Source organism: Podarcis tiliguerta (assembly GCF_965153285.1).
Source record: "Podarcis tiliguerta genome assembly, chromosome: 18".
NCBI classification, from domain to species: domain Eukaryota; kingdom Metazoa; phylum Chordata; class Lepidosauria; order Squamata; family Lacertidae; genus Podarcis; species Podarcis tiliguerta.
The window spans coordinates 11,519,122-11,532,461 of record NC_139551.1 but is presented as its reverse complement, the minus strand read 5'-3'; the positions used below and the strand labels follow the sequence as shown (position 1 = coordinate 11,532,461).

The window sequence follows — 13,340 nt, the reverse complement described above, 5'->3', positions numbered from 1 at the left end:
GCCGGCTGGGCTGAGGGAAGCTGGAGTCCCGTGACATCTAGAAAGCTCCTCCCTGTCTCTGCCAAACAAGCTTCTTCAGAAAGAAAAACTGAAGCCTTCAACGTGCATCTTTTATGCTCATTCCTTCACGCTGCTCCCTGCTTACATCATACCCTCCAACATTTCTCTCATGAAAATAAGGACATCCATCCTAAGGCATGGGTAGGCAAACTAAGGCCCGGGGGCCGGATCCGGCCAAGTCGCCTTCTCAATCCGGCCCACAGATGGTCCGGGAATCAGTGTGTTTTTACATGAGTAGAATGTCCCCTTTTATTTAAAATGCACCTCTGGATTATTTGTGGGGCATAGGAATTCGTTCATTTTCCCCCTTCCAAAATATAGTCCAGGCCCCCCCCCAAGGTCTGAGGGACAGTGGACCGGCCCCCTGCTGGAAAAGGTTGCTGACCCCTGTCCTAAGGAAAAGCAGGACATTCTGGGATCAATCAGAAACCGGGACGGCTTCTGTAAATCTGGGACTGTCCCTGGAAAAATGGGATACGTGGAGGGTCTGTTCTTGGAAACATGCTTTGAGACCAAAGCCCCAAAGGCCAGCAATCTGCTCCAGCTTCTGATAGCTTCTCCCAAGCATCTCTTAACACTCTTAAGGGCTGAAAACGTGACTTTAAAAAAAGGAAGAAACAGAGGATGTGAGAGAGCCAACTTTTATCCAACTAGAATGAGAATGGTTGAGTTGGAAGAGATTCCCGGGTCCTCCAGTCCACACTTCTGCATGCTGGAATCTCAGCTGTCGGCAATCCAAGCTCTGCTTCCAAACCTCCAAGGAAGGAGAGTCTGCAACCTCCCAAAGGAGACCATTCCACTGTCGAACGGATCTTGCCAACAACAGAAAGTTACTCCTAATGTTTACTTGGAATCTCCTTTCTTGTAACTATTATGAGACCAAAGAGGAAAACCGTAGAGAACAAAAATGAGACAGGCACATGATTGTTTTAAGCCGGCAGCATGATGACACAAGAGGAAAAAGAATGGCCAAGGGCCAGAGGATGGCACATCTGGAAGAGGAATGGAGGACAGCAGGGAGCAGTGGTTGTCTAACTGAAGATGGAGAAGCCTGCCAGGCCCAGCCCTGCCCTGGCGATATGGAGAGCCAGGGTAGGGCCAAAATACAGCTGTAAATGGAACAAGCGGCCTGCCAGCCTTCTCCCCCACCCACCGTTGTTGCTGCTTTTTGCTCTTGGCCGCTTTTATAGAAAGGGAAGCTTTCTCCGCCGGTGCCCCAAAGGCGCCACTCCATTCCCTAGGGTCGGCCAGTCAAGTTCTTGAAGCGGCAGATACTTAAAATAACAACAAAAGCTGCACAGAAGACTTGGCGCAGAAAAGTAAATGGCGGCGCACCGGTGAATTTCCGGGGCCTGTGCAGCTAATGGCCCCCAAGGCCAACACCCTCCTTCTCCCTTGGGCTGCGTTTATTCCCGTCCATCTTGCTCTCCGCTCATCCCCACTGCTTCCAACTCCCCGTTTCCCGGCGTCTCCGGGCGTCAACGCGCCAGGCTGCCCTTCTGGCCCGTCCAGAGCTCCCTCAGCTCCACCTGGCAGCCCAGGTCCCTCAAGGCGGCCTTGGCCACGTCCTCGCACGTCCGGTGGGCGGCCCGGGCCTCGGCGATCAAGTCCTCAGCGCCCATGTCCAGAATGAGCTGGGAGAAATCCCGCGTGTGGGAGACGAGGTTGCGGATCAGCATGCAGGCTTGTTTCTGGACCGAGAAAGAGAAAAATGGCAAACGATTCGCTTCGTTAGCAGAAGAAAGCGCCCAGCGTCGCCTGGGAACTCTGACAAGCAACAACAAAAATATCAGTGCCGTTTCGATTCAAAATGATTCAAAATGTCGCATCCGAACGTAGGCCGAAACCTGCGCCTTGATCTCAAGGACCACTATGCAATCTTTGAATAAAATCAGCACCATTTTGAAAGGTTCTGCTCGCCACCTTGAGTCAAAACTTGTTACCCTACGCAGGCAGAAAACTGCTCCTTGATCTCAGAAACCATCATGCAGACGTTGCCTATGATACCTTTAGAGGAGTCCAAATGTAAGGGGCGAGGAGAGAAACAGCTCTCCAAAATATATGGCACCTTAAACAACATTGATACACCTCCTAAGTGGTTTACACTTAATGAAAATGTAAATTATTTACGAAATTATAATGTTCGTAAAACCAGTAAAATCAACAGTGTGTTAAAAAAGGTATATAATATTGCGCTCTAGGGATTCATTGTGTGGTTTTCCAGTATGGTGTTAAGATGTTCCTGTTAATTTCAGTGGGCCTTCTGAGTAGGACTAATACTACTAATAATAACCGTCTAATTATTTATGCCCGCCTCTCTGGCTGGGGTTCCCCAGTCGCTTTGGGTGGCCTCCAACACACATAAAAACAAAATAGAACATCAAACATAAAAAGCTTCCCAATACAGGGCTGCCTTCAGATGTCTTCTAAAAGTCAAGTAGTAGTTTATCTCCTTGACGTCTGATGGGAGGGTGTCCCACATGGGGGGTGCCACCACCGAGAAGGCCCTTTGCCTGGTTCCCTGTGCTGAAGCCGTTTAGGGCTTTCAAGGTCAGCACCAACACTTTGAATTGTGCTTGGAAATATACTGGGAGCCAATGTAGGTCTTTCAGGACAGGTGTAATACAATCTTGGTGGCCACTCCCAGTCACCAGTCTAGCTGCCACATTCTGGATTAGTTGTAGTTTCTGGGTCACCTTTAAAGGTAGCCCCACATAGAGCGCATTGCAGTAGTCCAAGCAGGAGATAACCAGAACATGTGCCACTCTGGCGACACAGTCTGTGGGCAGGGAGGGTCTCAGCCTGCGTACCAGGTGGAGCTGGGAGACAGCTGCCCTGGACACAGAACTGACCTGCGCCTCCATGGACAGCTGTGAGTGCAAAATGACTCCCAGGCTGCACACCTGGTCCTTCGGGGGCACAGTTACCCCATTCAGGACCAGGGAGTCCCCCACACCTGCCCGCTGCCTGTCCCCCAGAAACAGTAGTTCCAACACCAGATGCAGCCCATTTTATACCCTTGTGGGAAAGCAGGCTTGATACTTTCAGAGGTAATTGTGGTTACGCCAGGGCAGAGGGTGGGTGAAAGAGCGACTCCCGTCACTTACAGCGCAAAACTGTTACCTGCACGCCAGCTTCCTTGGGGTGCATCTTCATGGCCTGCAGAGCTGCCAAGGCCCCGCCCCCTTCCATGATGACCCGGCAGTTCTCGGGCTTCCGCAGCGCCAGCATGCACAAGGCCGCACAACTCTGCTCACACACCTGAGGGCAGAAACGCAGGCAGCCATGTTCAACCGACTAACGACACACTTGCATTTTTATTATATAGCAAGCTTGACGCCACATATCGTACAGTAATATTATTTCTGCAAGTTTAAGTTATTTTCAACTGCTTTTAATATAGTGTAACCTTTATTTGTTTATTAAATTTGCATGCCGCCCCTTCCAACTCTACAATTCTATGATCCCTTGGAGCAGGGCAGAGCGTGCACGCACTCTCTTTCTTCTGGAGGGGGCTGATCCAGGGGAGGGGGGCAAAAGATGAGGGAGGGGATTCAAGAACAGCAAAGGAACTGGGAGCAACCAAGGAGAGCCAATGTGGTGGAGTGGTTACAGCAGTGCTTTTCAACCAGTGTGCTGTGGCCCCCTGGGGTGCCTTGAAGGATGATCAGGGGTGCAACGGGCAGCACTGGCCTCTGTCCCTCTTTCCTTCCCTCCCTCCCTCCTCTGATGCCCTCTTGCCCCTCTGCCTCCCAAAGGCTTGCACAGCTGTTTGTTGCAGCAGCCTGGCTATAGGCTTCCCAGGGGAAAGGGGCCTCTGGGAGGCATTGGTTTGGATTTGATATCTCGCCTTTCACTCCTTTTAAGGAGTCTCAAAGCGGCTCACATTCTCCTTTCCCTTCCTCCCCCCCAACAAACACTCTGGGAGGAGAGTGGGGCTGAGAGACTTCAGAGAAGTGTGACTGGTCCAAGGTCATCCAGCAGCTGCAGGTGGAGGAGCGGAGACGCGAACCCGGTTCCCCAGATTACCAGACTATCACTCTTAACCACTACACCACACTGGCTCTCACTATACACACTATACCACACTATAAACACAGACAACTGGGAGCGCTGTAATTGGAGAACAGCCTTTCCAAAGGTGTCACGGGCTTTGAAGATGCTTGGATTCAGGACAAAAGGGAGAAACATGCTAAGAGGAAGGCAAACCCTCACCGTGATCAACTCCTGCCTGGAAACCTACAGTATGTCCCCACTGTGGAAGGACGTGTGGATCTAGAATTGGCCTCCACAGTAACTCACAAACTCACATTTAAAACTGTGTTTATGGAAGACAATCTTACTCGACTACGAGTGATCACTAAAGAAGAAGAGAAAGAAGTCATCACTCAGTGAGCTTCATGGCCTCATTGGGAGGGGTCTCTTGGGTCCTATACTGACCCTCTAACCCAGAGGTTTTCAACATTTTTGAGTCCACGACTCCCTTGACCAACTACTTTCTTTCTGCGGCACCCTGTGGGGCTCAGGAGCCCAGTTAGCTCACCCCTTTCCTGGTGAACCAGCAGCCCCTCATCCCTTTTGAGCACTTTCCCTTGTTGTGCGTTCCCTCAGCCTCCTCTCCTCTCCCCTCTTCTTGGGAGTCCTCTAGGCAGCCACTGCTGACACCCCGCTGCCCTAAAGAGAGATGCCTTTAAGCTGCTTGGAGGAAGAGGCGGGATAAATGCAACAGACCGGCCAATAAAAGGAACCTTCCTCTACCGACACCCACTCACCAAAGGGCTGCCGAGGTGCCGAGTCATGGCCAGCACGATGAGGTCTGTCCCTCCGGCATTGACGATGGCGTCCTTCACGTCGTCGTTGCCCGCAATCGCCTGGATGGCGCTCATCACCTGCTTCACCAGGTCCTACAATCCGCAGCGGAAGGGCAAAGACCCAAGGCGTGAGAACAGGTTTGAAAAGAAAGCCTCACGGAAGCAGAGTTGGAAGGGAGCCTGGGGGTCCTCTAGTCCCACCCGCTGCAATGCAGGAGTCCCGGCTCCAGCATCCAGGACAGACGGCCAGCCCACCAAGTCAGCTAAAGTTTAGATCTGGGGTGGAGAAGCAAATACTAAGATACTAGAAAAACAAATACTATTCTTTTTTTTCGGGGAGCGGCTGTAGCTCCAAGGCAGAGCATCTGCTTCCCAGGAGTCTAGATTCAGGCAGGTGGTCTGATGCAGTCGGAATAAAAAATTGTCCAGTTACACCTTAGAGACCAACTCAGGTGTATCTGAAGAGGTGCGCATGCACACAAAAGCTTCTACCCAGAAGAAACTTAGCTGGTCTCTAAGGTGCTAATGGGCATTTTTTATTATTATTATTATTATTATTATTTCGACTCCTTTCGAAGATGATGATGAAGATTTCTATACCGCCCTCCATCTGAAGATCACAGGGCAGTTTGCAATATAAGAACACAAGAAATACTATAATAACAAACAAAAACTCCCCCATGCAAAGTTTAAAAGGCCAGAGAGTGTTATTTTCATTACTAATATTACCCAACGCAAGCCCACGGAAATGAAACTGGTCAAGTCTGTGCTGCGGTTAGGACAGCCTCCCTAACGCTTTTGACTTTTATGTATCTGAAAGTCCCTTTGCTTTTAGCTGCTTTTACCCAAAAAAGAGGGGGGGGGGGCAGTTTTGGAGTATTGGTGAAAAAACTCTCAAAAGTCCCTCATCCCGTTGGAATCATTATTCTGAAATCAACTTTTCCAGGAGTTTGGTCTCAGACTTCCTTTCAAACAAAACACAGATCAACAAAAACCAAAAAAAAGAAGAGTGAAAATGAGTGTAATCCCTGGCATTTCTAGACTGTCTCCTGGAACCCTGGGGAACGTCTGCCAACCAGTGTCAGTAATAGTGAGCTAGATGGATTGCTGGCGCAGAGCAATATGAAGATGCTGCCTAGATGTTTAGTCCATCAGTCCTTCCTTCAGAATAATGAGGACCGAAATCCTGATCTATTTCGATCCATGGTGTATCCACGGATCAGGCCAGCCCTGCCTGGAGTGCCCCTGCCAGTCAGAGTAGGCACTACTGGGTTGGACAGACACAATGATCGGACATGGCAGCTACCTACATTCGTAGTACCTGGTGGTCAATGCAGTCGGCCAGCAGCGCCACCATGAAGTTTAAACCGCCCAGGTCCACAATCTCCTGGCAGAACTCGTTCCGGACAGAGAGGCGCCCCAGAGTGGCACAGATCTCCCTCAGGACGCTGCAGTCGTCGGGGAAGGCTGAGAGGAGGAAGAGAAAGCGAGAAGGTTTGTGAATCGTACCTGGTTGTGAAAAGTAAAAGTGAGCTTTTGGGCTTCATACATGCAGAAGGAAAGAAAAGGAATTTGAAAAATGGTAATTACTGATTCATTGAGGATTTGTGGAGTAACCTCACTTGTAGATAAGAATAAGAATAAGAATTTATTATTTATACCTGGCCCATCTGCCTGGGTTTCTCCAGCCACTCTGGGTGGCTTCCAACAAAGATTAAAAATACAACAAACAGCAGTCATTAAAAACTTCCCTAAACAGGGCTGCCTTCAGATGTCATCTAAACATCTGATAGTTGTTTATTTCCTTGACATCTGATGGGAGGGCGTTCCACTGGGCGGGTGCCACTACCGAGAAGGCCCTCTGCCTGGTTCGTACGTACAGGAATTGGCAAGCAGAGAGCCGATGGTTCAGAACAAGTAGGTTTAATGGAATGAGCACTGGAAACAACCCGGGAAACAAAGCAGCAACAAGAGGAAACCTTGTGTGGAGTGCAGGAAACCTATTTTGGGGGAAATGGTGTGGAATAGGGAAAATCAATAAAAAGGATTTGGCAAAAAGCCGACAACACCCCAAACCACTTCTTGGTTGTCTTTGATTGCTGCTGGGAAGGCAGAGAGGGAGGTCTTGCCTCCGGTAAGGCTAGAATCGAATTCCCCCCCCCCCTCTGGCCTGACCCAGAAGGGCTCTCCTTGCCAGCCTTCCCCTGGGGGGGGAGGAAGGGGCAATGCTCCTACCTTTGGCGGCTTCGATGAGGACCCTCAGCCCGCCGTGCTCCGTCACAATCATCTTGGCGTGCTCGTGGGCGTGGCCAAAGGGGACCCGGATATCGTCGTCGAAGGTCATGAAGCGCAGCCCCGCGCAGGCCTCCCGGACCACATCGGCCCGGTCCCCATGGCGGACAACGGCCCCGACCAGCAGGGAGAGGACGCCGCCTTTCACCAGGTCCTGCCGGTTCTGCTCGTGCTTGAGGGACGCCTGCCGGACGCAGCGGATGGTGGCCAGGGTCAGGTCGCCATCATCCTGCCGCTCCCGCAAGACCCGCAGAAGCAGCTCCTGCCCGGGGGCGTCGAGGAAGTCGGGCTGGCCGTCCAGGAGGGCGGAGAGGGCGCGGAGGGCGTTGAGGAGGGAGCAGCCTTCCTCACAAGCCAGGCGGCAGGCGGCCAGCACGGCAGGATAAGTGCCCTTCTGCCCCGCCAAGTAGCGGACGGCCATCTCCTGCCGGCACTGCTCCGCAAAGCTCACCAGCAGCTCGTCCACCGCGCCTGAGTCGCCATCAGCAACGGCCTTCTGCAAAGAGTCCAGCGTCTGCGGAAGGAAAGGAGCGAGTAGGGCTGGGCAATAGCTGCGACACACCAGGAGATCACAATGGCTGATATAAGGAAGAGGCTGGTGTTTAACATTGCAATACCATTTTGCACCTGGCTAGGTGAAGATGGCTGGGTGCCAGAAAGGCGCCTGGCCTCTCCACCACCTGGAGGTGCCTGCCTGGGGGTCCTTGGCTTTGGGCTGTTTTCACACACACATACCCCATCCTGTAGAACTCCATTTTATCGGCACAATCAGAATGAATTTCAGGAACCCAAAAGCCCTATTAAAAAATATGACCTTCGAGCCGTCTGGCCCCCAAATGGCAAGTAGGCATTCCATTCTGCCGACTGTAACCCTGGTTTAAGGAGCCATTTGACGCCCTGCTTATATATTTGACCTTCTGATGCTTAGGGCCCTAGGGACCTGCTTAACACCGAGTCAGACCATTGAGCTCAGTATTACAGAACAGGTGCTGCCCACCCACTGAGATGGGCTCCTTTCCTAAGAAATAAACCAAGATTCTAGTGCTCATGGTTTTGATTAAAGCCCTGGTTTAAACCGGAATACAGTCATACCTCGTGTTGCGTTCCGCTCTTCTTACGGACTGCCAGCATTCGAATGTGGCAAACCCAGAAGTGTTTACTTCCGGGATCGCCACCCATGCATGCGCAGAAGAGGCGCTCTAGTTGCGGACTTTTTGGGGTGCAAATGGCACCCCGAAACGGATTAATTCCGCCACTAGAGGCACCACTGTAGAGGGAACATTCCCAGCCCAACTTCAGGATGCCCGGGATTCAGCCTGAGGTCCTTGTGGTGCCACTGGGCGACGGCCCCTTCCCAAAGCGACCCCTGGGGCTTTCCTCCTTTCTTGGGCGGCCCCAGGCACCCTTCTCACCTGCAAAACAGCATGCTGTGGCTCTTGCCCATCCGCAGAGGCGGAACTGGGGGCTGTCTTCACTATGTTGCTTAAGTCAACACCTGGAGAAAAGACACGGAGCAGTGGGGGCAATGAGTAGGGGCCCTCAGTAGGGATTCTTAGAACAGCACAGAAGGCTGTGCCATCTCAGGTCTACCCAGCCAGTTAAAAACATCTCTTCGCAAAAACCACACCTTGAGACTCAAACTGCTGGACGGCTTCGATCACGGCCTCTTCCGGATCCATGCCGAGGTCGCTGATGTTCTCCTGCACAACATCGTCAAACGTCTCCTGGGTGATCCGCTTGGCCGCCATTCCGACCTGCGGGACAAGAGTTTTACAGTTGGAAGGTACCCCGAGGGACATCTAGTCCAACCCCTGCAATGCAGGAATCTCTCCTCAAGCATCCATGACAGACGGACGCCCGCCCAACTTCTGCTTCCAAACCTACAAGGAAGGAGCGTCCACAAGAGAACGGTTTACGTATGGTGGTGTGTGTTCTTCTTATAAATGAAATCTACTGTATAGGATCCCCAAAGAAAAGGGAGGAGCGTAGCTGAGGGGTTAGAGCACCCAATTTGCCTGCAGACAAGCTCAGCTTCAGTCTCCGATGACCACTCCGTGGGCCGTGAGAGATATTGGCTGAAACTCTGGAGAGCCAATATACAATACTGAGCTAGACTGACCAATGGTCTCCTGCAGAACAAGGCAGTCATTTATGCCCCTGTCAGTGCTAGAAACTCAGATATATAAGCTATGTGCCAAATGGGTCCTTAAACCAAGGCTGCAGTCGCTAAAGAGTTTAAAGAGGTCGGAACAGGCCAATAGATGTGTGGACTGTCCCTGGATCAGGGGACTTTTCTTCTTTGAGTTTTCAAAGCTCTTAACCTTGCTCAGGGTTGTCCTCTGAACTAGCCAGATGTTTAACTGAGAATCAATCACAGTCAATGCATAAAGTAAGACTTTAGAGCCGTCTTGCCCCAAAATGGCAACTAGACATTCTGTTTATTTTAAAAATAGATTTATATCCCGATTTTTAACCCAAAGAGCTCATTGTGACATACAAACGTCTCCCCGCCCCTTCCCTTTTTATCATCACATCAGCCCTATCAGGTAGGTTAGGCTGAGAGAAAGACTGGCCCAAGGTAATTCCGTGAGCTTCATGGCCAAGTGCAGATTTCAAACCTGGTCTTTCTGGCTCTGGTTCTGGCGACTGTAACCTCGGTTTAAGGTGCGATTTGGTGGTTAGCTTATATGTCTGAGTTTCTAACACTGCCTGGAAGTGTCCAATGGAACGCAGGGGGGTCTTTTCTGCTGAGTAATCAGTTTCAGATTGTGCATGAACAAGACATTCTTTCATGCAGAAGGTGGGAAGGATAATCAGCACCACAGATCTGAAAAATAAAATGCTCCCTTTCCAAATGCTGCATCCTGCCTGAATATCCCCCATGAATTTCCTTTTCAGAAGATCTGCAGCCTGAGGTTTTTCAGACGTTTTAAAAAGCTGATCTGTTTCCCCCTTGCTGCTAATAGAAGGTTTTATCGTATTGCATGTGCTCCCATAGCTTTTGAATGGCAATTTAAAATGTAGCCTGCTAGGCCATGTTGACTTTTGTTCATTGTTTTATGATATTTGGATTATTTTGCGTTAATTTTATTTTTAAAGATCTGTCGGTCTCTGGAAGATTTGCAATGACGATTAAATAAATTGTTTTTAAAAAGTCAAGGTCGGGGCTCAGCAGTGGTGCAGGGGAGTGGGGGGGGGGTGAAATAACATACAGAAGGATTGATCAGAATGCCTCCTTTTAGTTTATTATTTTTTTAATTTTATTATAAACGTCAGTCTACCGTGAGTGGCAGCAGGCACCCAGTCTTAGAAGCTGGACTGAAAGCTGGGCTCAAAGGTGGTGAGATAACCAGCTGCTTCCCCAAACCCCTGGAGCTGAGATGCCTCCAAGGGCTCAAGTATTATTATCTATTATCGAAGCCCAACCTGAATATCAGAACGCAGTATGAAAAGCACGACCCCCTCCTCCTCCTCCAGCCCCGAAGACGCAGCCTGAGAGGCAGCTGTGCCTCTGAGCATCCACAGAGTGCAGGCGAGCCCCCCCCTACCTCCTTGCACCCACCACCAACGGCTTCCGCCCCTGACTGGGGTGGGGGACACCGGGGCTCTGAGCATGGGCAGAGCGCACCCCCCCCCGCCAGCTTCTCTTATTGCATCACTTCACCTGGCGTGTCCCTCGGCGCTCGCCGTCCCGTCAAAGACTCCGCATTGGCCGCCAGGGTCTTTAAGTTTGTCTCCAGGCGGCTGCCGTCCGCGAAAGGGGGAAACCGCCCCAGGCAGCGCGTGCGCAGAGCGCGCCCGGCCCACCCCTTTTAACGGCCGGCTTAACGGCGCTGCGCGTGCGCGTCGAGGCGCTAGTGTACTGCGCCTGCGCTGGCCTGAGGCAACCGGACTCCGCCGGGCGTCGAGCTCGCCCAGCCCTCCCTCAGGAATGGCCTCCTTCGCCTCTCGTCCGCCGCAGAGGCCGCTCGTCCCCCTCGACCCCGGCGGAAGGCCGCCTCCCCTTGAAAGCGCCCCCGGCCTTCGCGACGCCTTTTGCGCAGAGAGGCCGGGAGAGGAAGCTGGGCCTTGTGCGCATGCGCCAGACGGAGAGCGCCCCGCTTGAAAGCGCGAGGAAGAGGCTGGTAAGTTGGCAACCCCGAAAAGAACAGCTTCCCAGCCCCAGGCTTGTTCTTGCTGCCGCAGGTCTTGCTTTCATAGGTTAAGTGCTGCTACTTTCTCAAACTGACTTTGGAAGCCGTGTTGTAGAATAGCCAGGTGTTCTATGAATCCTGCTAACGTTTTCAGAGAGAGAGATTACTACATGACTGGACCAGGTAGGGACAAACTGGAACGGGTGGGGAACAGTCCGATGAAGAAAGGTTGGAAGGGAGTGGACATGTTTAGCCTGGCCGGGGTAAAAGATGCCCCATTTGCAGGCAAAAGTCCTCCGCCCACACAACCCTGCATCTACAAGGTTAACACAAGGCTGCCAGGGTGCCCGGTTGGTGGTAACCCAAGACAAGGCAGTGGCTTCCCGTTTGTGAGATGCCCTCACTCGTGAGGTGCATCCGTCTCCCTCGCTATTAGCTTCTATGAGAAATTTAAAGGTATCCCTGTTTAAACAAGGTATTTGGGGGTTGCAAGCCGTCTCCCTGGCAATTCTGAAGTTGTTTGGAGGGCTGCTGGTTGCTTTTAGGATTGTTACCTGTTTTTAGAATAATTTTAATTTGGTGGCTTTTATGTTTTGTTATTGAGGTTTCAATGGATATCGGCAACTCCAAGGATGTGTGCAGGAGGAGCCAAATGGGACGTAACCCCTTGACCCCCAGAGAGACACTGACTCGGACCGGCCCTGAGCTTAGACCATGAAACCTACAAGAGCAACACCTTGGGAGACTCTGGATGCCTCAAGGAGGTGTGTGGCGGACAGAGGAGGAGGGAAGACGAAGGACGGCCTTGCAGGGTCAGGCCAGGTAGCAGGGGATTCTGGGAAGTCTCACCTCTCTTCCCAGCACTGATGGTGAATTGTTTTCTTTTCTCACAGGTCAGATCAGCGAAGGAAGGTGGGAAAAAGAATCCCAGCGGAGGTCACTGCTCGGAGCCGCACCCCGTCAAGGAGACTCCTGGTACCCCATCAGAGCCCCACAATACTTACTTGTGTGGCGGTGGCATGGACATGCCCCTGGGCGACCATCAGAGCCCTGCCCGACCCCCTCATGCGTCACTCAATTCCCCCGTCTCCACCTGCCCAGCGGCCTCGGTTCTGCTTGCGCCCTGCAGCTGGTCCTGGTGCTTGGTTGCACTGGTGGCGGTGCTTTTTGGAAAACCCAGTGGCCGCTAGTGCTGCGGTAGTGGCCGGGGAAGCAGTGGTGTTTCCTCATCCTCAAAGTGCCTCTGGGTGCATGCAGCTGCTGTGTTGGCAAATCTACCGCCTCAGCCGCGTGCTCAGCAGCCTCCTCTCTGCTTGCGCCCTGCTGGTGCTGGTTCTGGGTTCCAGTGGTGGCACTTTTTTAAAGGCCTTTTGGACGCAGGCGATGAGGGAACGCAGGCCAAGGCACCAGGGGGTCTTCGGACTCCTTTTCCCTCATTTCTAGCCTGACAATTCACCTCCAGATTCTGGGAAACTGCCATGATCATTAATCAGTCTATCGATTAATTTAATCTGTATGCCGCCCTTCATCGGAAGCTCTCAGGGAGGCTTGCAGCATAAAAAGACAAAATAAAAACACAGCATACACATTAAAAACAAAAACAAACTCATAAGCCAACCTCCCAATCCACAAGCATGTTTAAAAGGCCATGCATTGTTTAATTAGCCAAAGGCCTGGTTCTAGAGCAGAAAGGCCACTACCATTGTGCTACGAGCCCTGCTGGGCACCTCTCAGAATCTGAACTCACGCTACCTGCTTCACATCTCCAGCAGCCTCCAGGCTGTCACAACAAACATTGATGGCTCCCGCCTCCTTTCTGGGCTGGGCAGAGAGTGCTGGTCCTGCTCATCTGACCTTCAAAGATGTTTCTTCTTTTTTTTGCACTTCCATGCCATGATAGGCGAGGGAGGGCTGCTGTGGGGTCGCCGGCCCGCAGGAGAGGTACTCCTCCTGTTCACCTGGAAACGCATGCAAACAGATAACTTACAAGATAAATACTGAACCAAAAGCAACCTAAGAAAAATACCCTTTTTTAATGACTGGA

At 51.7% G+C, this 13,340-nt stretch overlaps 2 protein-coding genes across 8 annotated transcripts; one reads left to right on the top strand and one right to left on the bottom strand.

Annotated features, from left to right (window-relative positions):
• Positions 1–685: 685 nt before the first annotated feature.
• Positions 686–10,923, bottom strand: LOC310668398 (armadillo repeat-containing protein 6-like). 7 transcript variants are annotated; one of them, XM_083421666.1, is made up of 8 exons: positions 10,828–10,923; positions 8,791–8,917; positions 8,576–8,658; positions 7,107–7,677; positions 6,193–6,338; positions 4,833–4,964; positions 3,184–3,321; positions 686–1,751 (listed from the first exon to the last, which is right to left on the bottom strand). In XM_083421666.1, exons 2-8 carry the CDS (start codon positions 8,909–8,911, stop codon positions 1,539–1,541), a joined length of 1,404 nt encoding a protein of 467 aa, XP_083277792.1. In that variant the 5' UTR covers positions 8,912–8,917; positions 10,828–10,923; the 3' UTR covers positions 686–1,538. The 7 variants fall into 7 exon arrangements, with proteins under 7 accessions (XP_083277792.1, XP_083277789.1, XP_083277787.1 ...); XM_083421663.1 differs by having other exon boundaries at positions 3,184–3,357; positions 10,828–10,895; XM_083421661.1 differs by having other exon boundaries at positions 10,590–10,839.
• LOC310668266 (uncharacterized protein) lies at positions 10,777–12,871 on the top strand (the record flags this gene model as incomplete). Its single annotated transcript, XM_083421289.1, has 4 exons — positions 10,777–10,780; positions 10,893–11,287; positions 11,901–12,060; positions 12,190–12,871. The coding sequence occupies 3 exons, from the start codon at positions 10,777–10,779 to the stop codon at positions 12,012–12,014; spliced, it is 513 nt and encodes a 170-aa protein (XP_083277415.1). The 3' UTR covers positions 12,015–12,060; positions 12,190–12,871.
• Positions 12,872–13,340: the final 469 nt, after the last annotated feature.